This window comes from Coregonus lavaretus (assembly GCF_964263955.1).
Source record: "Coregonus lavaretus genome assembly, chromosome: 15".
NCBI lineage: Eukaryota > Metazoa > Chordata > Actinopteri > Salmoniformes > Salmonidae > Coregonus > Coregonus lavaretus.
Window position 1 is genome coordinate 40,598,378 of NC_140002.1, and position 26,149 is coordinate 40,624,526.

The 26,149-nt window shown below is 44.2% G+C and overlaps 1 protein-coding gene across 1 annotated transcript in view; it reads left to right on the forward strand.

Moving 5' to 3' along the window:
* LOC311142882 (ryanodine receptor 1-like) overlaps positions 1-26,149 on the forward strand; it is a gene marked incomplete at both ends in the record, with an annotated part of 65,751 nt that overhangs the window by 20,630 nt on the left and 18,972 nt on the right. Inside the window, 51 exon segments of the mRNA XM_084178588.1 lie at positions 134-294; positions 382-544; positions 672-758; positions 951-1,177; positions 6,047-6,491; positions 6,585-7,142; positions 7,256-7,456; positions 7,574-7,685; positions 7,811-7,954; positions 8,562-8,835; positions 8,946-9,060; positions 9,177-9,309; positions 9,554-9,648; positions 9,753-9,888; positions 10,002-10,191; positions 10,318-10,432; positions 10,545-10,665; positions 10,873-11,042; positions 11,205-11,425; positions 11,689-11,779; positions 11,932-12,072; positions 12,209-12,372; positions 12,582-12,660; positions 12,753-12,842; positions 12,962-13,105; positions 13,214-13,291; positions 13,386-13,461; positions 13,579-13,702; positions 13,771-13,886; positions 14,011-14,078; positions 14,400-14,521; positions 14,719-14,768; positions 14,860-14,920; positions 15,020-15,146; positions 15,248-15,359; positions 15,491-15,572; positions 15,670-15,800; positions 16,267-16,523; positions 16,526-16,607; positions 16,696-16,936; positions 17,039-17,126; positions 17,753-17,845; positions 18,647-18,661; positions 21,423-21,593; positions 21,732-21,791; positions 22,012-22,146; positions 22,471-22,583; positions 23,222-23,318; positions 23,419-23,525; positions 23,640-23,691; positions 23,827-23,919. Coding sequence (XP_084034714.1) covers positions 134-294; positions 382-544; positions 672-758; positions 951-1,177; positions 6,047-6,491; positions 6,585-7,142; positions 7,256-7,456; positions 7,574-7,685; positions 7,811-7,954; positions 8,562-8,835; positions 8,946-9,060; positions 9,177-9,309; positions 9,554-9,648; positions 9,753-9,888; positions 10,002-10,191; positions 10,318-10,432; positions 10,545-10,665; positions 10,873-11,042; positions 11,205-11,425; positions 11,689-11,779; positions 11,932-12,072; positions 12,209-12,372; positions 12,582-12,660; positions 12,753-12,842; positions 12,962-13,105; positions 13,214-13,291; positions 13,386-13,461; positions 13,579-13,702; positions 13,771-13,886; positions 14,011-14,078; positions 14,400-14,521; positions 14,719-14,768; positions 14,860-14,920; positions 15,020-15,146; positions 15,248-15,359; positions 15,491-15,572; positions 15,670-15,800; positions 16,267-16,523; positions 16,526-16,607; positions 16,696-16,936; positions 17,039-17,126; positions 17,753-17,845; positions 18,647-18,661; positions 21,423-21,593; positions 21,732-21,791; positions 22,012-22,146; positions 22,471-22,583; positions 23,222-23,318; positions 23,419-23,525; positions 23,640-23,691; positions 23,827-23,919 — 7,128 coding nt within the window.

A 26,149-nucleotide genomic window follows, 5' to 3' on the forward strand; every position in this document is an offset into this window, starting at 1 on the left:
TTTTACAAATGACCTCTTCAGACCCTAGTGTCTAAACCTTACTCTCTGATTGGAAAATCACTTCTCTTCACCAGGACATTTTTGGCTGGAGAAATTGTTAATAATGTTTTCTGTCCATTTCCTCTGTGTGCAGTACTATTATTCAGTGCGAGTGATTGCGGGACAAGAACCCAGCGGTGTGTGGGTGGGCTGGATCACCCCTGACTACCACCAGTATGACCTGCACTTTGACCTCAGCAAAGTCAGAAATGTCACTGTCACCGTGGGAGATGACAAAGGCAACATCCATGACAGGTGAGACACACACACACACATACACACACACAGTGTTCACACAGATAATATCTTAGCATACTATTTTCTCTCTCCTGTCTCCCTCAGTATGAAGCGCAGTAACTGCTACATGGTATGGGGAGGGGAGTTCAGCAGCTCCCAGCAAACCCGTGTCAGTCAGGAGGACTTTGTAATTGGCTGCCTTATTGACCTGGACACAGGCCTCATGACTTTCACAGCCAACGGGAAAGAGATCAACACCTTCTACCAGGTGAGATGCTGCATTCACAGTGTAAACATGTATTTATTTACTCAGAAGCATGTCAAGGGTTAATGGACTTATTGGGCAAGGTACAAACTATGGGCTTCATATGTGACACTGTAGTGGTTTGTTCCAGGTGGAGCCCAACACTAAACTGTTCCCAGCTGTCTTTGTTCTGCCCTCCAGTCAGAACATGCTGCAAGTGGAGCTGGGCAAGCTCAAGGTCAGACTCACAGAGAACCACTCAAGTACACTTGTCACTGTCTGCTTTTACAGTGTTAACTCATTACTGTCTGCTTTTACATCGTTATGGATGTGGTTTTTCCTTTAATTCTCTCGCTCAGCCGATCATTTCACTTCAGCGACCACCCTTCTACTCTCCAAAGTCAATGTTTGTTCTCTCCTCTCACCGCAGAACATCATGCCCATCTCGGCAGCCATGTTCCGCAGTGAGCGTAAGAACCCGGTCCCCCAGTGTCCTCCCAGGCTGGATGTCCAGATGCTGACCCCGGTCATCTGGAGCCGTATGCCCAACCACTTCTTGTCCCCAGAGACGGGCCGTGTGAATGAGAGGCATGGCTGGATGGTGGAGTGTAGAGAGCCTCTTACCATGATGGCCCTGCACATCCCTGAGGAGAACAGGTCAGAACACGGCCACAGTTACTGACCTCTAAGCAGATGATTATTGTATTTGATGTATTTGATTATCAAGTAATCAAGAATGGTAGCTATTGTTCCTATTTTGAGAACATACAGTGCCTTCAGAAAGTATTAATACCCCTCGGCTTATTCCACATATTCCACATGAATTAAAATATATCTTTTTTCTCACCAATCTACACACAATAACCCATAATGACAAAGTGAAAACATGTTTTTAGAAATGTTTTCAAATGTATTGAAAATGAAACACATAGATATCCAATTTGCATAAGTATTCACACCCCTGAGTCAATACATGTTAGAATCACCTTTTGCAGCGATTACAGCTGTGAGTCTTTCTGGGTAAGTCTCTTAACAGCTTTGCACACATGGATTGTACAGTATTTGCCCATTTATTATTTTCAAAATTCTTCAAGCTCTGTCAAATTGGTTGCTTATCATTGCTAGACAATCATTTTCAAGTCTTGCCATAGATTTTCAAGTAGATTTAAGTCAAAACTGTAACTCGGCCACTCAGGAACATTCACTGCCTTCTCGGTAAGCAACTCCAGTGTAGATTTAGCCTTGTGTTTTAGACTGAACCAGGTTTTCCTCTAGGTTTTTGCTTGTGCTTTGCTCCATTCCGTTTCTTTTTTATCCTGAAAAACTCCCCAGTCCTTAACGAATACAAGCATACCCACAACAAGATGCAGCCACCACTATGCTTGAAAATAGCGGTACTCGGTAATGTGTTGTATTGGGTTTGCCCCAAACATTTTTTGCAGTATTACTTTAGTGCCTTTTTGCAAACAGGATTCATGTTTTGGAATATTTGTATTCTGTACAGCAGGGGTATTCAACAAAATTTAAAAAAGGTCCAGTTAGAGAAAATGTTTTGAAGCAAAGGTCCAGAAGATCATAATGTCTAACAATTTAGTGGTATATATATTTAAGTAGCCTAGTAGTTCTGAATGTAATCAATAACTGACCGTCTAATCAAATTAATTCAGTACAATTCAAAAACTTGTTGACAATATTTATTATCACGAAACATAGAACTGAACATTAGGGTTGTCCTCGACTAAAGAAATTCTTAGTCGACTAACACTTATATGAGTTTGTCGACTAATCGATTAGTTGATTTAATCGACAGAGCTGTGCAAGACTAGAAAAGCGCAATATAAATGTAGTTAATTAACCATCTGTAAAACTGAGTTTCTCCGAAATTAATCCTGCAAAAGCACCACTTTAAATCTCGTGTTCACCAGAAATGTTCTCATAAGTTACTTGGAAATGAGTAATTAAGCATGAATAAGCATAAAAAATGACTTATCGACTAAAGAAATCTTAGTCGACTAAGACCAAAACGACCGATTAGTCGACTAATCGACTAAGAGGGGCAGCCCTACTGAACATATATGTATGACTGTAGATATGTACAATGTGCTCTCATTAATTAACTAAATAAAACTAGGGCTGCATGTCAAAATAAGAGAAAATAAATAAAATGTGAAAATTGTGCATTTTCAAAAAAAGTGCTTAACTTCAGAAAAATAATATAAAGGGAGGAAAAGTTTGAATTTCCCCTTTTCTGTTTCACATCTTGACTCAACAGTCTCAACCAATTTTACAAATAATAAATCTCAACAGATCTTAACAATTGAACAGTTTTAGAGTATCACTTTCTTCCCCTCATATCCCACTCCACCATGTTTTTGCTCAGTGAGAGAATTGAGCTTTAGCCTGTCTTGCCAGAATTTTAAACCTGGGCTTGAATGGAGTCAGGGCCATTCTCATACACATGTGAAGGTGCTCATTGGTGAGCCTGGAACGATATTTAGTTTTAATTATGTTCATTGTGGAGAAAGCTGCCTCGCAGTTGTATGTGGAGCCAAACATGGTCAAGATGTATAGGGCTACTTTCCTCAGACCCGGGAAAGCAGTCTCAGGGACCATTTGGAACCAGAAAGTGGAAGGGTCAGTTCTTACAAACTGCTCTTTCAGGGCCACATCTGCTTGGAGATCAACCAATTGCATCTGGAGAGACCCAGCATTTACCCATTTAAAGTGCTGTGTGACTTCCTTTGAGAACCCCCTGACATCTGTGATCAGAAATGGGTTCTGAATGAACATGGTGAGCTGCTCTCCAAAGCTGAAGCTGTCAAAACGGTTGCTGAAGTTTACAATCAGCTTATCAATAAAATCAACAAAAGAAGACAAATCTCTCTGTCCCTGAACCTGTTCCTGCACTGCTGGGAAGTGTACACAGTCTCCCTGCAGGTCTTCCTTGAACACTTCAAGTTTCCTCTGAAAGGAGCGAACAGCTGTCATCAGTTCACAAATTGAATTGTCCTTGCCCTGTAGCCTCAAATTCAGTTCATTCAGATGTGACGTGATGTCAACCAAAAAGGCCACATTATCCATCCATTTCTCATTTTCTAAAAAGAGAGAAAACTGTGTTGCCTTCTGACTGCTTAGCTCTGCCAAAAAAGATGCTAATTCCCTCCTGATGGACCAAAAGCGCTCTAGCACCCTGCCTTTGCTGAGCCATCTCACATTGTTGTGCAGCAAAAGATCATCAGCATTGGCATCAACTTCTCTGAGGAATTCCCTAAGCATGCGATGCTGGTAGGAAGAGGATGCCCTGAGAAAATTTATCATTTTCATCATTGTATTCATCACCTCAGCATGCTCATCTGACAGGGAGGCACAGAGGACAGATTGATGAATGATGCAATGGTAAGATAAAAGCTCAGGATTGTCCCCTTTCAGTCTTGCTACAGCTCCTTTTTCTTTCCCTATCATAGAAGGGGCTCCATCTGTGGTTATTGAAACCACTTGTTTTGGCTCTATTCCTCTTTTTGTTAACATCTCCTTAATGGCCAGGTAGATATCCTCTCCTCTTGTACTGGTCTGAAGGGGAGTGACACCTAACATGTCTTCACAGAATGTTTTCTGGGCTGTGTTGAAAAACCTGGCAAACACTAACAGCTGAGCATTGTCACATATGTCAGTGGACTCATCCACAGCTAAGCCTACACATGGTGCCTTATGCATGGCTTCATCTAGCTGGGTTAGCACATCCTGAGTTAATATTTCACTTTTCTTTGTGGCAGATGATGCTGACATGGGAATTTGCTTTATTTTATCACAAAGCACATTTTTTTGTTTTCCCTCAAGTAGTGTTTCAGCTACTGCACTCATGCATTCTTTGACAACCCCTCCATCTGGAAATGGCTTTTTGTGTTTACCCAAAATCCAAGAAACTCTGAGGGAACACTCAAGAGCACGTTGTTGGGCAGTGAATGTGTTGCTCAGGATCCTGGTGGAGTCTGTCCATTCTGGATTAAATGCTCTGTTTTCATTGTCCACTTTTCTTTTTTTGGAGAGTGCCATTTGTTCCTTATTTTCTCTAACTGTTACCCTTTTTCTGCCTCACTCGTCTGTTTCGCTCCCTTTCTCCGTCTCACTCATATTTTCGTCAACTTTCTCCGTCTCACTCGTATTTTCCTCAGCTTTCTCCGGCACACTCGTCTGTATCTCTCCCTTTCTCCGTCTCATTCGTCTGTTTCTCACTCGTCTGTTTCGTTCCCTTTCTCCGTCTCATTCGTCTGTTTTCGCTCCCTTTGTTTTCTACATATATCGCTATCTTTTTAATCCGACTTTCTTTTCCTTGGTAACTTGCCTCTAAAACTCTCATCTGTCTGCACTGTAGAGTCCCAATGTTTACCGCCAGGAATGCAAAGACTTCATTGGCTGAGTGGTATCACGTGGGATCGCTTAACTCACATGCAATTGGTCGGTGAGTTTCCTCATTCACAAAACGAGTACCGTAAAGACTACAAAAGCTGTGCATATTAAAATAGAAGCGCCCCGTCAGGTTTTAATTCATAATCTTTTGTTTTGGTCCGGGTCCGTATGGGACGGCTTCTGGGTCCGGATCCGGACTGCGGTCCGCCTGTTAGTGACCTATGCTGTACAGGCTTCCTTCTTTTCAGTCTGTCAATTAGGTTAGTATTGTGGAGTAACTACAATGTTGTTGATCAGTTTTCTCAGCTATCACAGCCATTAAACTATGTAACTGTTTTAAAGTCACCATTGGCCTCATGGCAAAAATCCCTGAGCGGTTTCCTTCCTCTCCGGCAACTGAGTTAGGAAGGATGCCTGTATCTTTGTAGTGGCTGGGTGTATTGATACACCATCCAAAGTGTAATTAATAACTTCACCATGCTTTTTTTACCATCTACCAATAGCTGCCTTTTGCGAGGCATTGGAAAAAAAAACCTGGTCTTTGTGGTTGAATCTGTGTTTGAAATTCACTGCTCGGCTGAGGGACCTTGCAGATAATTGTATGTGTGGGGTACAGATATATGAGGTAGTCAGTCAAAAACACTATTATTGCACACAGAGTGAGTCCATGCAACTTATAATGTGACTTGTTAAGCACAGTGTTACTCCTGAACTTATTTAGGCTTGCCATAACAAAGGGGTTGAATACTTATTGACTCAAGACATTTCATCTTTTCATTTCATTTCAAGGATTTTCAAAATGTAGAAAAACATAATTCCACTTTGACATTATAGGGTATTGTGTGTAGGCCAGTGACCAAAAAATCTCAATTTAATCAATTTAAAATTCAGAATGTAGCACAACAAAATGTGGAAAAGATCAAGACGTGTGAATACTTTCTGAGGGCACTGTACCTTTTTGACAAAGATCACCATGATGAAATGGAAATGCTTTCGTTGATTTCAGTGTTGCCTATAGTATTGGAAAATAAATATAACCAATAGCCATCCGCTCTGGCTTTGATGCAATAGATGTGTGAGTCTATACAGCTAACAGTTCTCTCCATATGTCCCCTCTAGATGTATTGACGTCCTGGAGCTGTCGGAGCGTATGGACTTGCTGAAGTTCCACTACCACACTCTGAAGCTGTACGGCTCGGTCTGTGCTCTGGGGAACAACCGCGTGGCTCACGCCCTGTGCAGTCATGTTGATGAGTCCCAGCTGTTCTACGCCATAGAGAACACCTACCTGCCTGGACCAATGAGGAGCGGCTACTACGACCTGCTCATCAGCATGCACCTGGAGTCGGCCAAGAGGAACCGCCTCATGACCAACAAGGAGTTTATCGTGCCCATGACAGACGAGACACGCAGCATCAACCTCTACTCAAACACTGACAACTCCCATGCTTTACCAGGGGTGGGCCTCACTACCTGTCTGCGCCCCAAACTCCACTTCTCCCCCACTGGGTTTGTGGGGACAGACCTGGACATCTACACCCTCAGCCCCTTCATCCCCCTACAGGTAAGGAGCCTCAGACTGATGGAGGGAGAGCGGAAGGGTTTTCTGTTTGAACTGACCGATGGTCATTAATGTCTCCCTCTCTCTCTCCTGTAGGTGCTGAAGGCGAAGGCCCTGACCATGCTGACAGAAGCTGTACAAGATGGTGGTCAGGCCATGAGGGATCCTGTAGGAGGCAGTGTTGAGTTCCACTTTGTCCCCATCCTCAAGCTCATCAGCACCCTGCTCATCATGGGTGTGTTCGAGAATGAAGATGTCAAGCACATCCTGAAGATGATAGAGCCCACGGTGTTCAGTGGAGAGGCACAAGCTGCTGCAGAAGAAGCTGAAGCCACAGCCAACGGAGCGGGGAACCAAACACTGGCGCTCAAAGAAGGGGGGGAGGAGGTGAAGGAAGAAGAGGAGAGGGCAGTAGAGAGTGGACATGAAATGGAGGATGAGGGGATGGGTGAGGAAGATGAGGAGTTGGAGGCAGAGCTGGAGGAGTTGGAGCTGGTAGAAAAAGAGGAAGAAGAGGGGGAGGATGGAGAGAAAGGTGATGAGGAGACGGTGGAGGCGGCGAAGCCTGGTGAGGCGGATGGAGAGGCAAAAGAACAAGTAGGTCTGGAAGAGGGATTACTGCACATGAAGCTACCAGAGTCTGTTAAACTACAGGTTGGTGTGTGTGCCTTTTTCAGTTCACTGTAACTTTCAATATCCTTCATAGTTTGACCAATTACACGAATCTATGTTGCTACATCTCATGTCTTTTCCCTTCCGTCTGTCAGATGTGCACTCTGCTGCAGTATTTCTGTGACTGTGAGTTGCGCCACAGGGTGGAGGCCATCATAGCCTTCTCAGACCAGTTTGTGAGCCAGGTGCAGGCCAACCAGAGAGCGCGCTACAACGAGCTCATGCTGGCGTTCACCATGAGCGCTGCCGAGACCGCCCGCAAGACCCGCGAGTTCCGCTCCCCACCACAGGAGCAGGTACCTTCAGCCTCAGCTACTGTCTCCTGGAGGATCAAGAGTACTATCACACTTTTAACAGTACATGAATGGTAACAAAAATGAACAGTTTGTCTCTGTGTTGTTTTTCATATGCAGGTCAACATGCTGATGAACTTTAAGAGCATTGCGGACGATGAGGAGTGTCCTGTGCCTGACGAGGTCCGCGATGCTCTGCTGTCTTTTCACAAGAACCTGCTTGCTCACTGCGGTCAGTCAAACTCATTCAGTACCTAGATCGCCAAATGTAACTTATAACTTCCACTTGTATACAAATACATTTGAGGTGATCAGGCTTAAATGTCAATGATCTTTCATCCCTCATGACACCGTCAGGTGTACATATTGAAGAGGAAGAGGTGGAGGAGGAGTTGGATATGTCTCTCAAAGGACGACTCTTCAGAATGGTGGACAAGTTGAGGCACCTCCGCAAGAAGAAGGTAGAGGAGGCGCCGGAACCTGTGGAAGAGACTAAACCCAGTGAGTCTCACTCTTTATCAGTTGTCCCAATGAAAAACGGGAAAATCAAGCCAAAGATTTACCTTCAATGCCAGAAGACAATCTGAATGATTGATTACGTTTATTGGATAATTAAAGATACAATATGTAACTTTTTGGGTGACCCGACCAAATTCACATAGAAATGGGAGTTATAGATCTTAAGTTTAGTTTTTGCGTCTATTACTTTCAGTTTTTACACTAGCTTCAAACAGCTGGAAATACAATATTTTTGGTTATTGAAAATATATTTCACAGCAGTTTAGATTGTGCAATGATTCTCTAGACTCTGAGTGCTTGTTTTGTCACATAATCTGAAATTAGGCGAACTATTAGAATTTTAGCAACCAGGAAATGGCATAGCGATTCCTGCATAGATTGTACCTTTAAAAGCAGTAGACTGCTCCAGCTGGAGACAACATTACAAAATTGAAATTTCAGTCTAGTCATGGGATAATTTCATTCGGTTTCAACAATCAAATATTTTCAGGTTGCGATGCATTTATCACTACTAACACAAAAACAACTATCAAACAATCAATCAAGTGATGCGTCTTGTTTATAACCCCCCTCCCACTCTCTCCTCCAGGCACCCTCCAGGAGCTCATCTCCCATACTATGATCCACTGGGCCCAGGAGTCGTTCATCCAGAACCCTGAGCTGGTGCGTCTGATGTTCAGCCTGCTGCACCGTCAGTATGACGGGCTGGGGGAGCTGATCCGGGCCCTGCCCAAGGCCTACACCATCAACGCCATCTCCATAAAGGATACCATGGACCTGCTGGAGTGCCTGGGACAGATCCGCTCGCTGCTCATCGTCCAGATGGGCCCTGAGGAGGAGAGGCTGATGATTCAGAGCATCGGGTCAGTAGTACACAGTAGACTAGTAAAACAATATACTATACAGAGAACAGGATGGATTGAGGATCTACTGGAGGAACTGAGAATCAACTTGAGCCTTCTCTCTCCATCAGGAACATCATGAGCAACAAAGTGTTTTATCAGCACCCCAACCTGATGCGAGCGCTGGGCATGCACGAGACTGTCATGGAGGTGATGGTCAACGTGCTGGGTGGTGGCGACTCCAAGGTAAAGTGGTTATATGGTTCGTAACTACAGGATCAATGATTGGCTGAAAATTCGAAATGCGTTAAATGTTATTACACTGTAGTCAGTGCATTCACCCTTCATGTGTTCCTCTGCAGGAGATCAGATTCCCACGTATGGTCACCAACTGCTGTCGTTTCCTGTGTTACTTCTGTCGTATCAGTCGTCAGAACCAGCGCTCCATGTTCGATCACCTCAGCTACCTGCTTCAGAACAGTGGCATTGGCCTTGGTGAGGGACATTGATATCTTCCAATTGGTTCATTCATCCTCCCTCCTCTCCCCTGTAACTATTCCCCAGATCGTTGCTGTAAATGAGAATGTGTTCTCAGTCAACTTACCTGGTAAAATAATAAAAATATAATAAATACAAGTTTGTATTCTTATAAATGGGAAAGAAAGGTCGACATAATTCCTCTAAAGGCAGAATAGTTTTGCTGTGTGTTGGGACTGAACATGTCATGGATGTCTTTCAGGAATGCGTGGCTCCACCCCTCTAGACGTGGCTGCAGCATCCTGCATTGACAACAATGAGCTGGCTCTGGCTCTACAGGAACAAGACCTGGAGAAGGTTGGACGTCCCCAACAAACACATGCAGATTCTCTGATGCAGCCGCATATATCACATTGGTCATCTCTCTTTCTGTCTCTTTTGTCCTGTGTTTTTCCTCCCAGGTGGTGAAGTACCTCGCAGGCTGTGGGCTCCAGAGCTGTCCCCAGCTCCTGGCTAAGGGTTACCCTGACATTGGCTGGAACCCCTGCGGTGGGGAGAAATACCTGGACTTCCTCCGCTTTGCTGTCTTCGTCAATGGTCTGTGTTTGCGGACCTCGTAATGGAATACACTACTGTTGGGATGATGTCTTTAGGAGTCTTTCCGTTTGCTTTCATCACTGAGCGTGGTTTGGCTCTATGCCCCCCTGTAGGAGAGAGCGTAGAGGAGAACGCCAATGTGGTGGTGCGTCTTCTGATCCGTCGGCCGGAGTGTTTTGGCCCGGCCCTGAGAGGAGAGGGTGGGAACGGCCTGCTGGCTGCTATAGAGGAGGCCATCAAGATTTCTGAGGATCCTGCCAGGGACGGCCCCACTGTCAAGAAAGACAGACGCTTCCCCGGCATGTAAGAACCACTGAGGGACTCGGCTGATTGAATATCTACAGTATTTACTAGCGTAGTAGATGAGAACTTGTTCTCCTTTGACAAGTTTTGGGCCTACATGTGTTGATTCTTCCTTTCTCCTGGTAGGTTCCCTGGTGGGGAGGAGCAGCATGAGGAGAACAAGGTTCACCTGGGGAATGCCATCATGTCTTTCTATTCTGCTCTCATTGACTTGCTGGGACGCTGCGCTCCAGAGATGCATGTGAGTACTGAGCATTGGAAAACCTTAAGAGAGAAGCTAAGGCTAATGGAATGGAGCTAGCAAGCTGCTGTGGTTCATTCTAAGACGTTGCTATATTTTGTTCATCCCCCAGTTGATCCAGGCTGGGAAGGGTGAGGCGCTGAGGATCAGGGCCATCCTGAGGTCCCTGGTGCCCATAGAGGACCTGGTGGGAGTCATCAGCCTGTCTGTCCAGATACCAGACTTTGGAAAAGGTGAGCCAGAGGCGAAACCATTTGGATTAAATGAACTGTTGTGTTGGCTCAAGGAAAGAGAATCTTGACGTCTTGATGATGAAATGGAACTAAAGAGGGTTTAAGTTTAGTTTGATCATAATGTATCCCCTTTTATATCTGTAATTAGTCAAAATTGTTAATTAAAGTGAGTCCTGCCATTATTCTCCTGTCTTTTGGGATGTCTAGATAACAGCGTCATTGAACCCAAGATGTCTTCCAGTTTTGTGCCGGACCACAAGGCTCCAATGGTGCTGTTCCTTGACAGAGTGTATGGTATTGACAACCAAGACTTCCTGCTTCATGTGCTGGAGGTGGGCTTCCTGCCTGACATGAGGGCAGCTGCTTCTCTGGACACAGTGAGTCAGCCTCTCTCTATCTCACTACTCATATTAACATTGTCTGGTCTTATGCTCGTCTTTGAGTTAGATGTCATATAAACACGTTTTTAATTGAATAGGTAGTTTGTGGTCTTTTGAATGCAGAGAATATGACCGTTTAAATGGATCTCTCCCCGCTAGGTGGCTTTCTGCACCACAGAGATGGCCCTGGCTCTGAACCGCTACCTCTCTCTGGCCGTGCTGCCCCTCATCACCAAGTGTGCCTTCCTGTTCGCTGGCACTGACCACCGGGCCATTATGATCGACTCTATGCTGCACACCATCTACCGTCTGTCCCGCGGACGAGCCTTCACTAAGGCCCAGAGAGATGTTATAGAGGAGTGTCTCATGGCTTTGTGCAAGTGAGTTGGACTTGTTACCCTGGCACGGTTGACCTTCTAACTGTTGTTATCTAACGTCTGTCTTTCTGCGTTGTGTAAGTGGAATTTCTTCTTTATTCCCTCTAAGTTAATGTTAATGTCTCCTGGACATTGGGATGTCCTCTTCCGTAAACTGTTTGTACAGTGAACTTTTAGTGAGGTGTTTAACCATGCTTGATAGATGTATTTATTATTATTTATTTAGATTATTTACATGTGCTTATTTATTTGCCTCTATTTCTTAGGAATCTGCGGCCGTCCATGTTACAGCACCTGTTGAGAAGGCTGGTATTTGATGTGCCAATTCTCAATGAATATGCCAAAATGCCTCTCAAGGTATGGACATGACTTAACCGGTCATTAGACAATCCAATCTTTATAGAAACAAAACAAAGAAATGAAGATCAAGATACAGCCAATGAACTGATCATCCAGATGTTAGTATGTAAAATTAAGCTGATTTCATAATGTTCTTTTGTTGTCTGCAGCTTTTGACCAATCACTATGAGCGTTGTTGGAAGTACTATTGCCTGCCCAACGGCTGGGGCAACTTTGGAGTGTCATCAGAGGAAGAGCTGCATCTCACCCGCAAACTCTTCTGGGGCATTTTTGAGTCCCTGGCCCACAAGGTTAGACTATTACACTGATATATCAGCTGCATGGAAAACTTTTCCACTAGGAAATGTTTGGCTACAATAAGAAAACGTTGATACGGTATATCATTGTAGAAAAATATTTCACTATGTCCTCTGGTTATGATTTCAGAAATTTGATGCTGAGCTGTTCAAAATTGCCATGCCGTGCATATGCGCCATTGCTGGGGCCATCCCTCCAGATTATGTAGATGCCAGCTACTCCTCCAAGACTGAGAAGAAAGCTTTGGTGGATGCAGAGGGAAACTTTGATCCTAAACCAGTGGAGACCACAAAGTAAGACCGTAGAATGGGAGAGGGTGGAGAGGTGAAGGAAGGGCGGTAAACCAATAGGAGAATACTCTAAAACAATTTAGATAAGATACAGTATCGACGGACAGTTTTGATATTTTCATAAATATTATGCAATATCCTCTGCTTTTAGCCACTGTATAAGGTAAGGTATGACTATGGCGTACTGAAGTCTACTACATTTTGTATTGTAGTACTATCATCCCTGAGAGATTGGACGGCTTCATCAACAAATATGCTGAGCACACACATGACAAGTGGGCTTTTGAAAAGGTCAGTAAAAATATCAATGTTAAGTGTTTGTGTATAAACATCAGTTGTACTGTGTAACTGAAATAATGTGATGTATGTCTGTTCACCTGCAGATTCAGAATAACTGGACGTATGGAGAGATTTTGGATGAAAATTCTAAAACGCACCCCATGCTCCGACCGTACAAAACATTCTCAGAGAAGGTAAGAAGCACAGTTGATCATTTTCTTATGCAAAGCATAGTCATTTCTGTCAGCCACCGCAGATCTTTACGTTGCTGCTCTCTGATGCCCTCAGTCTGTAATGATCTCTTCCCTTATAGGACAAAGAGATCTACCGTTGGCCCATCAAGGAGTCCATGAAAGCCATGATTGCATGGGAGTGGACCCTTGATCAAACGAGGGAAGGAGAGGAAGCAAAGACTGAGCAGAAGAAGGCAGCTCGGAAGATCTCTCAGACTGCACAGGTACAGAGAAATGGGAAGATCCAAAAGGATGAATAACTGTTCTTCAGATCAGACAGAGATGATAAAAAGTGTGAATGAATGTTATGAATACAAATATGTGTATTTCAGGCAACATATGACCCCAGCCATGGCTACAGTCCCCAACCAATTGAAATATCCCACATGGCACTGTCAAGAGAGCTGCAGGTATGATCACACTGAAGGTTGGACCATCCCTCTTATTTGCTTTACATTGTTATTTGATCACATGTTTTCTTCTTCTAATTTCTCATTTGCCCAGTCCATGGCAGAACAACTTGCAGAGAACTATCACAACACATGGGGTCGAAAGAAGAAGATGGAGCTGCAGTCCAAAGGTCAGAGGTCATTCTGTTCTGAGGGGGGAAAAGGGGAGGATACAGACTACAGAATTGCCAGTCACCTTTCTCATTAACAAAGTTAATGGCAGCTCTGTGTGTTTTGACTGTGTCTAGGAGGCGGCTCCCACCCGTTGCTAGTACCCTATGACACCCTGACAGCAAAAGAAAAGGCACGAGACAGAGAAAAGGCTCACGAGCTTCTCAAATTCCTTCAACTTAATGGATTTGCGGTCACCAGGTAAAAGGAAAAGTCATTGAAGTTCTAGAAACAACTGAATATGTATTAACAAATCATGCTTTCTCTAGGGGAATGAAAGACATGGAGTCAGACATCTCATCTATCGAGAAGCGCTTTGCCTATGGTTTCCTGCAGAAGCTGTTGAAGTGGATGGAGATCGCCCAAGAGTTCATAGCTCATCTTGGTAGAGTTGGCTCTGGGAGGAGGGTGGATGATGAATACCAATGAAATAGTGCTCCGTTAATGTCAGAGTTGACATTTAATTTGTTAACAATACTCCAAAATGTTGTCTTGTGTGTTTTCTTCAGAGGCTGTGGTGAGCAGTGGCAGAGTGGAGAAGTCGCCTCATGAGCAGGAGATCAAATTCTTTGCAAAGGTGAGAGCAGAATCCCTGTGAAACGGCCGATCTCGAGGGGAGATGCCATTTGATTCAACTGTTCCATGTTTACTGCAGTGGTATAAGAATAGATGGGATAATGATGAACCACACATACATTGTAATATTGTTGTATGGTGGTATTATACATTTTGTATTGTAGATATGTAGTGGAGTAATAATGTTATATGATGTACTGTTTTATATGTAATATTAGTGCCTTAATGTGTTTGGACCCCAGGAAAGAGTAGCTGCTGCCTTGGCAGCAGCTAATGGGGATCCCTAATAAATACAAATACAAATTAACTGTGTTTGTCTCAGATCCTGTTGCCCCTGATCAACCAGTACTTTAAAAACCACTGTCTGTACTTCCTGTCCACACCGGCCAAAGTCCTGGGTAGTGGAGGACATTCCTCTAACAAGGAGAAAGAGATGATTGCCAGGTAACTCTCTGTCACGTCGTATTAAGTATATTGTTACGCCTCACTGTAGTTAGCCACTTTTATCTCTCTTCATCCTTTCAAGTCTCTCTTTTGATTCTGTGCTGTAATTTCTCCCTTTCTCTTACCTTTATTTCCATCATTCATTATCTTTCTCCGCATTTCCTCCTCTTTTCTATTGGTTTTCTCTCCCGCTGTAGTATCTTCTGTAAAATGGCTGCTCTGGTGAGACATAGAGTTTCTCTCTTCGGTAAGACATCTGCGTTGTCCTGATGATTTAGTTCTGTCTCGACCAGTCAGCTGTTGTCTGTTCCTTTATATTTTCCTCTGCACTATTTAAGGGAATGACGCCCCTGCTATTGTCAACTGTCTTCACATCCTGGCACGATCTCTCGATGCAAGGTAATCGGCACTCTGAAATGTGTTCACAATCCGAATACAAAGGTATTGGATCAAGATTTTCTCATAGCCGTCCTCTGTTCCCTGCTCTGTATTCCTCAGGACGGTGATGAAGTCTGGGCCTGAGATTGTGAAGGCAGGGCTCCGGTCGTTCTTTGAGGGTGCAGCTGATGATATCGAGAAGATGGTGGAGAATCTCAAACTGGGCAAGGTGTCTAAAGGCAACCAGGTAAGTGTCTACAAGAGAACAGGTAGGAATTGAACAATTCCAGAACTAACTGTTGCCTTTTGGTCTGAAATGTCTTGTCCTACTGTATGGTCCGTCTACAGCAGGTGAAAGGCGTGTCCCAGAACATCAACTACACCACCATCGCTCTGCTCCCAGTCCTCACCTCCCTGTTTGACCACATCTCTCAGCACCAGTTTGGAGATGATGTCATGCGTGAGTCATATGCCATCACAGCATTCATGTGATGACACAGCATTCAAGTTGACTTACTCTCAAAACTGTGAAAAAGTGTCTTGTTGACTTTGTTAACCGTGTTTGTGTGTGTGTGTGTTCTTGGTGGTCAGTGGATGATCTCCAGACGTCATGTTACCGCATCATGTGTGCCATCTATTCCCTGGGCAGTGTCAAGAACCCTCATGTGGAGAGGTGAGTCTGGATCTGGCTCTGTTTCTCTGTGTTAACAGTACAGCAATACAAAGCTGATCATCTGTGAGTTTGACTGCCCTTGTCGTCCCTCCTCCAGGCAGAGGCCAGCTCTGGGGGAGTGTCTGGCCCATCTGGCCGCTGCTATGCCTGTGGCCTACCTGGAGCCCCATCTCAATGAGTACAATGCCTTCTCTGTCTACACCACCAAGACCCCTAGAGAAAGAGCCAGTGAGTGTCCATCTGCTCCTGTGACTTGTTCTCTGTCCAACCTTGACTTCGAGTTCCTCAACACACTCTCCTCTAACCTTTTCTCTCACTCTCTCACTCACTCTCTCACTCACTCTCTCACTCTCTCACTCTCTCTCTCACTCTCTCTTTATTTCTTTCTTTCTTTCTTTCTTTCTTTCTTTCTTTCTTTCTTTCTTTCTTTCTTTCTTTCTTTCTTTCTTTCTTTCTTTCTTTCTTTCTTTCTTTCTTTCTTTCTTTCTTTCTTTCTTTCTTTCTTTCTTTCTTTCTTTCTTTCTTTCTTTCTTTCTTTCTTTCTTTCTTTCTTTCTTTCTTTCTTTCTTTCTTTCTTTCTTTCTTTCTTTCTTTCTTTCTTTCTTTCTTTCTTTCTTTCTTTCTTTCTTTCTTTCTTTCTTTCTTTCTTTCTTTCTTTCTTTCTTTCTTTCTTTCTTTCTTTCTTGATGTCAAGTCTTGGGTCTGCCCAACGAGGTCCAGGAGTTATGCCAGGACATACCAGAGCTAGACGTTCTGTTGAAAGAGATTGGGGACTTGGCAGAGTCAGGTGCCCGTTACACTGAGATGCCCCATGTGATCGAGATCACTCTGCCCATGCTGTGTAACTACCTGCCCCGCTGGTGGGAGAGAGGAGTAGAGAACTTCCCTGAGCTGGAGGGCCAGATCTGCACCGACGTCACCTCTGACCAGCTCAACCAGCTGCTGGGCAGCATCATGAAGATCGTGGTCGCATCATGAAGATCGTGGTCAACAACCTGGGCATTGACGAGGCCTCCTGGATGAAGAGGCTGGCTGGTGAGGTTGCCACAATGCTATGTGTGTACTATGCCCGTGTGTGTGTTTCCTTGCCATCTCACCATCGCCACTCCTCTTCTATCCCTAGTCTTCTCCCAGCCTATTGTGAGCAGGGCCAAGCCAGAGATGCTCAAGTCCCATTTCATCCCCACCATGGAGAAGCTGAAGAAGAGGACAGGGAAGGTGGTGGCAGAAGAGGACCACCTGCGTATGGAGGGGAAGGCTGAGGGGGATGAGGAGGAGGGTACCATCAGGGATGAGTTTGCTGTGCTCTGCAGGGACTTGTACGCCCTCTACCCTCTCCTCATCCGCTATGTGGACAATAACAGGTACAGCACACAGGCGAACTAGTGGCCAGTCATGTTTTTTCTTGAGAAATGTACACGGCCTCTCGATCACTAGAACCTTAAAGAGATGTCCTCCATTTTCAGGGCGAGGTGGTTGACATGCCCAGACCCAGATGCAGAGGAGCTCTTCAGAATGGTTGGAGAGGTCTTCATCTTCTGGTCCAAATCTCATGTGAGTGTAAATCCTGTCATATCACCAGCAGCATACCATCCTGCATCCCGCTGCTGGTTAGCCTCTGAAGTTAAGCAGGGTCAGTCCTGGACAGGCCCTGGATGGGAGACCAGATGCTGCATGAAGTGGTGTTGGAGGGCCAGTAGGGGGCACACTTTTCTCTGGTCTTAAGACGATCTAATTCCAATGCCCCAGGGCAGTGAAGGGGACATTGCCCTGCGTAGGGTGCCATCTTTCAGATGGGACGTTAAACGGGTGTCCTGGCTCTCTGTAGTCATTAAAAATCCCATGGCACTTATCGTGAGACTAGGGGTGTTAACCCTGGTGTCCTGGCTAAATTCCCAACCAGGCCCCATTTCCATCATGGCCACCTAATCATCCCCCTCATTCCAAATTGGCATGTATCACTCTTTACCTTTCCACCATGCTAGATGACGTGTGGTGAGTGTTCTGGCACAAAATGGTTGCCGTACGTCACCCAGGTGGGTGCCACACATTGGTGGTGGATGAGATGAGTTCCCCCTTACTATGTAAAGCGCTTTGAGTACCTCAGTTGGTGCTATATAAACCCAATACATTCTTATTATTATTATTATTACCACCTTTTCTTTCTTGTGTCTCTGTAGAACTTCAAGCGAGAGGAGCAGAACTTTGTGGTGATGAATGAGATTAATAACATGTCTTTCCTGACTGCTGACAGCAAGAGCAAGATGAGTAAGGTGAGCCAATACAGACCATCTAGGGTTAAAAAGATGAGTAAGGTGAGCCAATACAGACCATCTGGGGTTAAAAAGATGAGCAAGGTGAGCCAATACAGACCAACTGGGTTAAAAAGATGAGTAAGGTGAGCCAATACAGACCATCTGGGGTTAAAAAGCCATTCAGTTACCTTCAGCGTTGAAATGTTGTGACATGTTGGACTGATGTCAGCAGATTTGGGAAGACTATGAATTTCTGAAACATCTATCATAAATGAGGCCATCATTTTCACTGCAGAAACAATGTAGCCAGCAATTCGTTTCACATCCTGCATCGTTTGCTTTCAAATGTTTCATCAACAAAAAATATGTTTCACATACTTAATTGGCAATTGATTTATTATCTCCTCCTAACCTATTGTAGCTAACCATGTTGAGTTTAATTTACCTATACAAATCGGTGGATCTTTTTCAAAACTGTGTACTTGATATCTGCATAGCACAATATTGTATCATCACTGACAATAACCCAACAGAAAAGGCTCTTCTTTCAAGTCTTTTCCCTACACAATCTTCAGCAGGTATTGTATATTGGAAAGCTTAAAAAACGGTTTGTGTTTTTTTTCGATCATTTTGATAACTTTTTAGCCCTGTATTTCATGTCTGTCTCGCCATCTGAGGACTAAGAGAAGCACCTCTATAAGATGAGGCAGTGTATATGTCAGTAGAGGTTGAGAATTGTGACTATAGCAGGTGTGTTAACAGTGTTCTCTCTTTGACTGTCCCTTGTCCTTTCTTTCTGTGTTGACGCTGGGTTTCTAGGGCAGCGACTCAGAGGTTAGACTTTGTTTCTGCACGACCGCTGTGCTGACCGCATGGCACCTCACTTTGAGGGGCTTTTCATCAACTCCTCCGACACACTGGCACACCAGGACACCACAACCACACTTCTAGCATGTTCTAGTACAACACCCACACACAACTAGCGGCAAATACTTTGCATATAGATACAGTTGTGCATGTCCACTCAGTAACTAGCTACGTGTTTTGCACAACACTGCAACACCAATGGGAATAAACTGGGTCCAGCATTTCACATGTTTATATCTGCACTATGACACACAGAAATAGAAAACAGTTGGTGTGAACTTTCATGTGTCACTGATACCATTTGGATCCAGTTACACCGTCAGCAACATTGTGGACAGGCCTGTGTTCACATATCTAGACAGTGACATACACTCAGCTAGACGTCTACTCTTAATCTCTCATTAAACATTTACTGATAAACTGCATAGAATTACATTCATAAACACACTTGTGTATGAGGTCAGGTGACCGACACAATACTCCACACAATGCCAGACAGAAAAAGCAAGAGCACCTTTCAAGCAGACATGCAGCATACTGATATAACACTATTGGACGAAGGGGCGGGCCATCGTGGGCCACCCTCAGTCCTGCCAGTGTGTGACGGGGGGAGTCTGGAGGCGCTTGATGAAAGTGCTCTGCCGTAGAGGCGGGCTCATGGCACTAGGCTCCGCACCAGGCCTGCCCAAAGCAGCAGTGGGAGCAGAGTGCCATCATCCTGCCATTGAGTTTGCACTTAGTTGATTGTAGTTGGGTTGGAGTCATCCTTTCATGTCTTTACTTTTCTGTTGAAGGTTGGTTGGTCTATAGCGTTTGTGATCAAGCTCCCTCCACAAGGGGATGCTGCTCAGCACTCACTCCTCCTCCCTTTAACTGCCGTGTCAGACCATGGCTTAGCTTCATCATATCCCCCAGTCAGTCTACACCCACCCACCTGTTCCCCATTTAACCCTGACCTGTCACTATATTTAACAGGACTGAAGCAGGTCTCTGGAACAAGCTCTATAGTGCTCGATGTGACTTTACCTCACCCCAATCTATTTTAATCAAACCTGTCTTCTATAATCTCCCCTAAAAACTTTGTACCCACCTTCCTCTAAACTAGCCTTATTCATAACACACTCCTTGCATTGAAGTACTGGTTTGGAGAACTTATCTGTGGCTTTGACACACTCCTACCACTCACACACACTCACAGGGAAACGTAACGGGAAAAAAGCTAGATGCACTTTTTTGGCATGAAGGGCGTTCTCTGACATACATATACTTAGAGAAGTTCAATGTAACACATTGTTCTCACTTTTCAACACTGCGGATTCCCTTAGTGCTTCAGAGCATTTATCCACAACACATTCTCTGTTTGTAGCGACTTTGCCATAGAAGTAGCAATTAGAATACTCATTTAATAGGATCTCTATGGGCTTTGCATCCTCTCCTGTTCTATGGGGTGGCCGTTACTGTGGGGCCGTCTGTTATCTTCACTCCCTTGGCCAACCTCAGCCTGCTGTATGACACACACACACACACACACACACACACACATACATACACACATACAAGCTTGCTGGGGACGTCAGAGACGGCAGACAACAGACAATAATGTTCCCTCACAGAAACAGCACAAGAGAGTGGGAGGAGAGCACAGGGGCGATGGGACGTATCCCATGGACATTTGGTTTGCTTGTGTGATTTGCTAATTGGTAGCTAACACCTTAGTCTGATTCTAGTTCCCATCAACATGATGTTACTAACAGCAAATAGTTTTTTGTGTTTTCAACAGGAGCTTTTTTTTACTCTCCAACACCATGTAACGTATTCATTCTTCACCTAGTGCTGCTGGTGCCAAACCCACCTGAGAAACATACTGTAGAAGGTTGTTTTTAACCAGTGTTTCGAATGCTGAATGATTTTTCATGTGAACGCAATGTGTGTTTTGTAAGCATGATTTTATCTGTGCCGTTTTACTGATTTCCTGTCCTACAGATTAGAATGATTCCTTTCAGTTGTCCTCCCCCAACCCCAACACCCCCTCCTTCCACCATAGCGCCAATCCCTGTCCTTCTCAATACATTATTACATTCTCACATTCCCCTCCCATTTCCAGCCAAGAGTTCAGAGAAACAGATCATTATGGTGCTGAGATGTAGCCCTCATTCTGGGCATCCGTAGGTTGTTCATTGCCTGTCCACCTGCAGCAAATACTGAAGGATATGATAATGTGAAGGAACTGACCTAGATGACGGGTTCAGAGAGGAGTCCATGGCTCTTGATATTAGAGGTTAATGGTATTGTAATAGCTACTGTCCGGGTGAACAGGTAGGGGGACACTGTGTAACTCAACAGGTCATTCAAATGAGAAGAAATGGTCACATTTCCACTGGATTACAGGTATCAAGCTGGGAATAATGTGACGAGCACATTATGGTTTTAGTAGATTGCACAAAGTTCATGTATATAGATTAGTGCATTTAATGTCAAATATACAGTACAATGTAGAAGTAGTTGTTTTTCTATTGTAGTAGTGTTCATAATGATTAGGTAGACCAGGACTTTTATTGAGAAAGTATAGTGATTGTGAGTGTTGTGCCATTGAATCAGTGCTGTCGTGGGTTCAATGCTAAGCAGTGTTAATTGATACGTGGTACAGTGCCCCGCATAGTGGTTGTGGCGCCAACCGTATGTATGAAGAAGACATGTGTAACGCCTTGGTCCCCCCTTATGTTCTCAGGCTGGTGGCTCAGACGTGGAGCGTACCAAGAAGAAGAGACGGGGAGACCGTTACTCAGTGCAGACGTCACTTATTGTGGCTGCCCTGAAAAAGATGCTCCCCATCGGCCTCAACATGTGTTCCCCTGCTGATCAGGAGCTTATCAACCTGGCCAAGATCCGATACTCTTTGGTAGTGTGTCCTCGGCTGTCTTAAATAACTCTGCCATAGTAACCATGTATCAGACTAGTCTTATGTGCCAGACCCATAGGGCTGTATATCTAGACAGAGAACTTGTTCCAAAATAAATATAAAAACATTTTCTTCCAGAGGGACACTGATGAGGAAGTAAGGGAGTTCTTGCAAAACAACCTGCATCTTCAAGGAAAGGTAAGTTGGAGTGGGTTTATACAGTAAAGTGATACATGGTGTTCTGTTGTGATGGTCCAGCTGCAATGTGTGTTCCTCCAGCTGCAGTGTGTTCCTCCAGCTGCAGTGTGTGTTCCTCCAGCTGCAGTGTGTGTGTGTTTCTCCAGCTGCAGTGTGTGTGTGTTTCTCCAGCTGCAGTGTGTTCCTCCAGCTGCAGTGTGTGTGTGTGTGTTGTGTTCAGGTAGAGAACCCGTCCATGCGTTGGCAGATGTCCCTATATAAGGAGATGGCAGGGAAAGCTGAGGATGCTGACGCTCCAGAGAAAGTGGTTAAGAGGGTGCAGGAGGTGTCTGCTGTGCTCTATCACATTGAGGTGGTGAGTAGAGTAGTACACCCATTTTCAATCCTACAGCATCAATATAATCCTACAGCGTCAATATAATCCTACAGCGTCAATATAATCCTACAGCGTCAATATAATCCTACAGCGTCAATATAATCCTACAGCGTCAATATAATCCTACAGCGTCAATATAATCCTACAGCGTCAATATAATCCTACAGCGTCAATATAATCCTACAGCGTCAATATAATCCTACAGCGTCAATATAATCCTACAGCGTCAATATAATCCTACTTCACACACATGGCATGATGTCAGTGGTGCCGTTTCTCTCAATTCTTTCTTCTCTCACTTAGACGGAGCACCCCTTCAAATCCAAAAAGATGGTGTGGCACAAACTGTTGTCCAAGCAGAGACGCAAGGCTGTGGTAGCCTGCTTTAGGATGACGCCACTCTACAACCTACCCAGGTGAGAGAGATTACAACAGTCTTGTATTGAAACACATATACACTGTGTATACAAAACATTAAGAACATATTATTAATATGTTCATAATATTGAGTTGCACCCCCCCCAGCCCTCAGAACAGCCTCAATTCGTTGGGGCATGGACTCTACAAGGTGTCGAAAGTGTTCCACAGGGATGCTGACCCATGTTGTGTCAAATTGGCTGGATGTCCTTTGGGTGGTGGACCATTCTTGATTCACACGGTATACTGTTGAGCGTGAAAAACCCAGCAGCGTTGCAGTTCTTGACACAAACCGGTGTGCCTGGCACCTACTACCATACCCCATTCAAAGGCACTTATATCGTTTGTCTTTCCCATTCACCCTCTGAATAGCAGAGATGCACAATCCATGTCTCAATTGTGTCGAGGCTTAAAAATCCTTCTTTAACCTGTCTCCTCCCCTTCATCTACACTGATTTGAAGTGGATTTAACAAGTGACATCAATAAGGGATCATAGCTTTCACCTGGATTCACCTGGTCAGTCTATGTCATGGAAAGAGGAGGTGTTCATAATGTTTCGTACACTCACTGTATAGTTAGTAGCACACAGTCACAAGTAAAAGACAGATACTAACATCGTTTTTGTCTGACTCACAGGCATAGAGCTTCCAATATGTTCCTGGAAGGATACAAGCGCAACTGGATCCATACTGAGGGCTACTCCTTTGAGGACAGAATGATAGACGACTTGTCTGTAAGCTCTGCCGCCGCATTCTTGATTCACCTTTTGAGGATTTCAGGATCTGCGAGTTTCCTCCTATAGTTTCACTCCCACATCTCTTTCTCTTTCCCAGAAAGCCATGGAGCAGGAAGGAGAGGAGGAGGAAGAGACGGAGACCAAGCCAGACCCCCTTCACCAGCTCATTTTGCATTTCAGTCGTACTGCTCTCACAGAAAAGAGGTGGGACTCCTTTTCTCCCTCAAGCATTTTAGTTGAGCAGCTTTTGGATTGAATTCAACAGTAAATACACATCTCCACCTTTGACATCTTGCCTCTTTCTTCTCTTTGTTACAGTAAACTTGATACAGATTACCTATATATGGCATATGCTGATATTATGGCAAAGGTGAGCTATCTTTCTGTTTGAATTACATTTTAGCAGGTAACGTTTTAGCGTGTTATGGTTATTTGTATATTCATGTGTTGTTGTTTTGTTGTTTACAGTATGTCATGTTATTTTTTTCTTGTCTTTGTGTTGTAGAGCTGCCACATTGGTGAGGAGGACGAAGGAGGAGAGGAGGTGGAGGAAGGGGCTGAGGATGAGATGTCCTTTGAGGTGCGACAGACAGAACTGGTATGGGGCGACCAGGGACAGGGGACCGGGGAGACACTGGAGCGGTAGCTCTCAACGCATCGAGTGACCACATCATCCACTGCACATCTCTCTCTTCTCTCTCTTCTCCCTCATCTCTCTTTTGTCTCTCCTGTCTGTTCCGTCTCTCTTTATACTGTATGTGTGTTGCTTCATCCTAAATGTTATCTGTTCGGTCCCTCTTTCTCCTTATGTGTGTTTTGCGTCAACCCAAATGTTTCTGGATTGTACCTTGCCGTTGTGGTTAACATCGTGGTTAACATTCTGGAGATGTTGCATGACAAAGTGATCAGAAAAAAACACATTCTGTAAACCAGGGATCATCAACTAGATTCTTCCACGGGTCTGTTTTTTTCTTGAGCGGATGGTCGGTGGGCTGGAACATAATTACAAATCATTTGTAGAATGCAAATGTATTGTAAGAAGCCCAAACAGATATAATATTTGACGAAAACATAATCATTTCAAACCTTCCTTACATTTGTATACAATCACGTGTCTCTATTATGCGTGGGAATATTTGGGAACAGATTTCCAAAATTACAATCACCTGGAGCTGATTTCCTGGTGTTTCTACAGTCTTTTATGTCCAACAATATAAAGAATGTAAGAAATATGTACAGTACCAGTCAAAAGTTTGGACACACCTACTCATTCAAGGGTTTTTCTTTATTTTTACATTGTATAATAATAGTGATGACATCAAAACTATGAAATACACATATGGAATCATGTAGTAACCAAAAAAGTGTTAAGCAAATCAAAATATATTTTATATTTGAGATTCTTCAAATAGCCACCCTTTGCCTTGATGACAGCTTTGCACACTCTTGGCATTCTCTCAACCAGCTTCATGAGGTAGTCACCTGGAATGCATTTCAATTAACAGGTGTGCCTTCTTAAAAATTAATTTGTGGAATTTCTTTCCTTCTTAAGCCAATCAGTTGTGTTGTGACAAGGTAGGGGTGGTATACAGAAGATAGCCCTATTTGGTAAAAGACCAAGTCGATATTATGGCAAGAACAGCTCAAATAAGCAAAGAGAAACGACAGTCCATCATTACTTTAAGACATGAAGGTCAGTCAATACGGAACATTTCAAGAACTTTGAAAGTTGCTTCAAGTGCAGTCGCAAAAACCATCAAGCGCTATGATGAAACTGGCTCTCATATGGACCGCCACAGGAATGGAAGACCCAGAGTTACCTCTGCTGCAGAGGATAAGTTCATTAGTTACCAGCCCAAATAAATGCTTCAGAGTTCAAGTCACAGACGCATCTCAACATCAACTGTTCAGAGGGGACTGTGTGAGTTAGGCCTTCATGGTCGAATTGTTGCAAAGAAACCACTACTAAAGGACACCAATAAGAAGAAGAGACTTGCTTGGGCCAAGAAACACGAGCAATGGACATTAGACCGCTGGAAATGTGTCCTTTGATCTGGAGTCCAAATTTGAGATCTTTGGTTCCAACCGCTGTGTCTTTCTGAGATGCGGTGTGGGTGAACGGATGATCTCCGCATGTGTAGTTCCCACCGTAAAGCATGGAGGAGGAGGTGTTATGATGTGGGGGTGCTTTGCTGGTGACAATGTCTGTGATTTATTTAGAATTCAAGGCACACTTAACCAGCATGGCTACCACAGCATTCTGCAGCGATACGCCATCCCATCTGGTTTGGGCTTAGTGGGACTATCATTTGTTTTACAACAGGACAATGACCCAACACACCTCCAGGCTGTGTAAGGGCTATTTGACCAAGAAGGAGAGTGATGGAGTGCTGCATCAGATGACCTGGCCTCCGCAATCCCCCGACCTCAACCCAATTGAGATGGTTTGGGATGAGTCGGACGGCAGAGTGAAGAAAAGCAGCCAACAAGTGCTCAGCATATGTGGGAACTCCTTCAAGACTGCTGGAAAAGCATTCCAGGTGAAGCTGGTTGAGAGAATGCCAGGAGTGTGCAAAGCTGTCATCAAGGCAAAGGGTGGCTATTTGAAGAATCTCAAATATAAAATATATTTTGATTTGTTTATCACTTTTTTGGTTACTACATGATTCCATATGTGTTATTTCATCGTTTTGATGTCTTCACTATTATTCTACAATGTAGAAAATAGTAAAAATAAAGGAAAACCCTTGAATGAGTAGGTGTGTCCAAACTTTTGACTGGTACTGTATATATTATAATTTTTTGCTCAGAAACCACCTGCGGGCCAA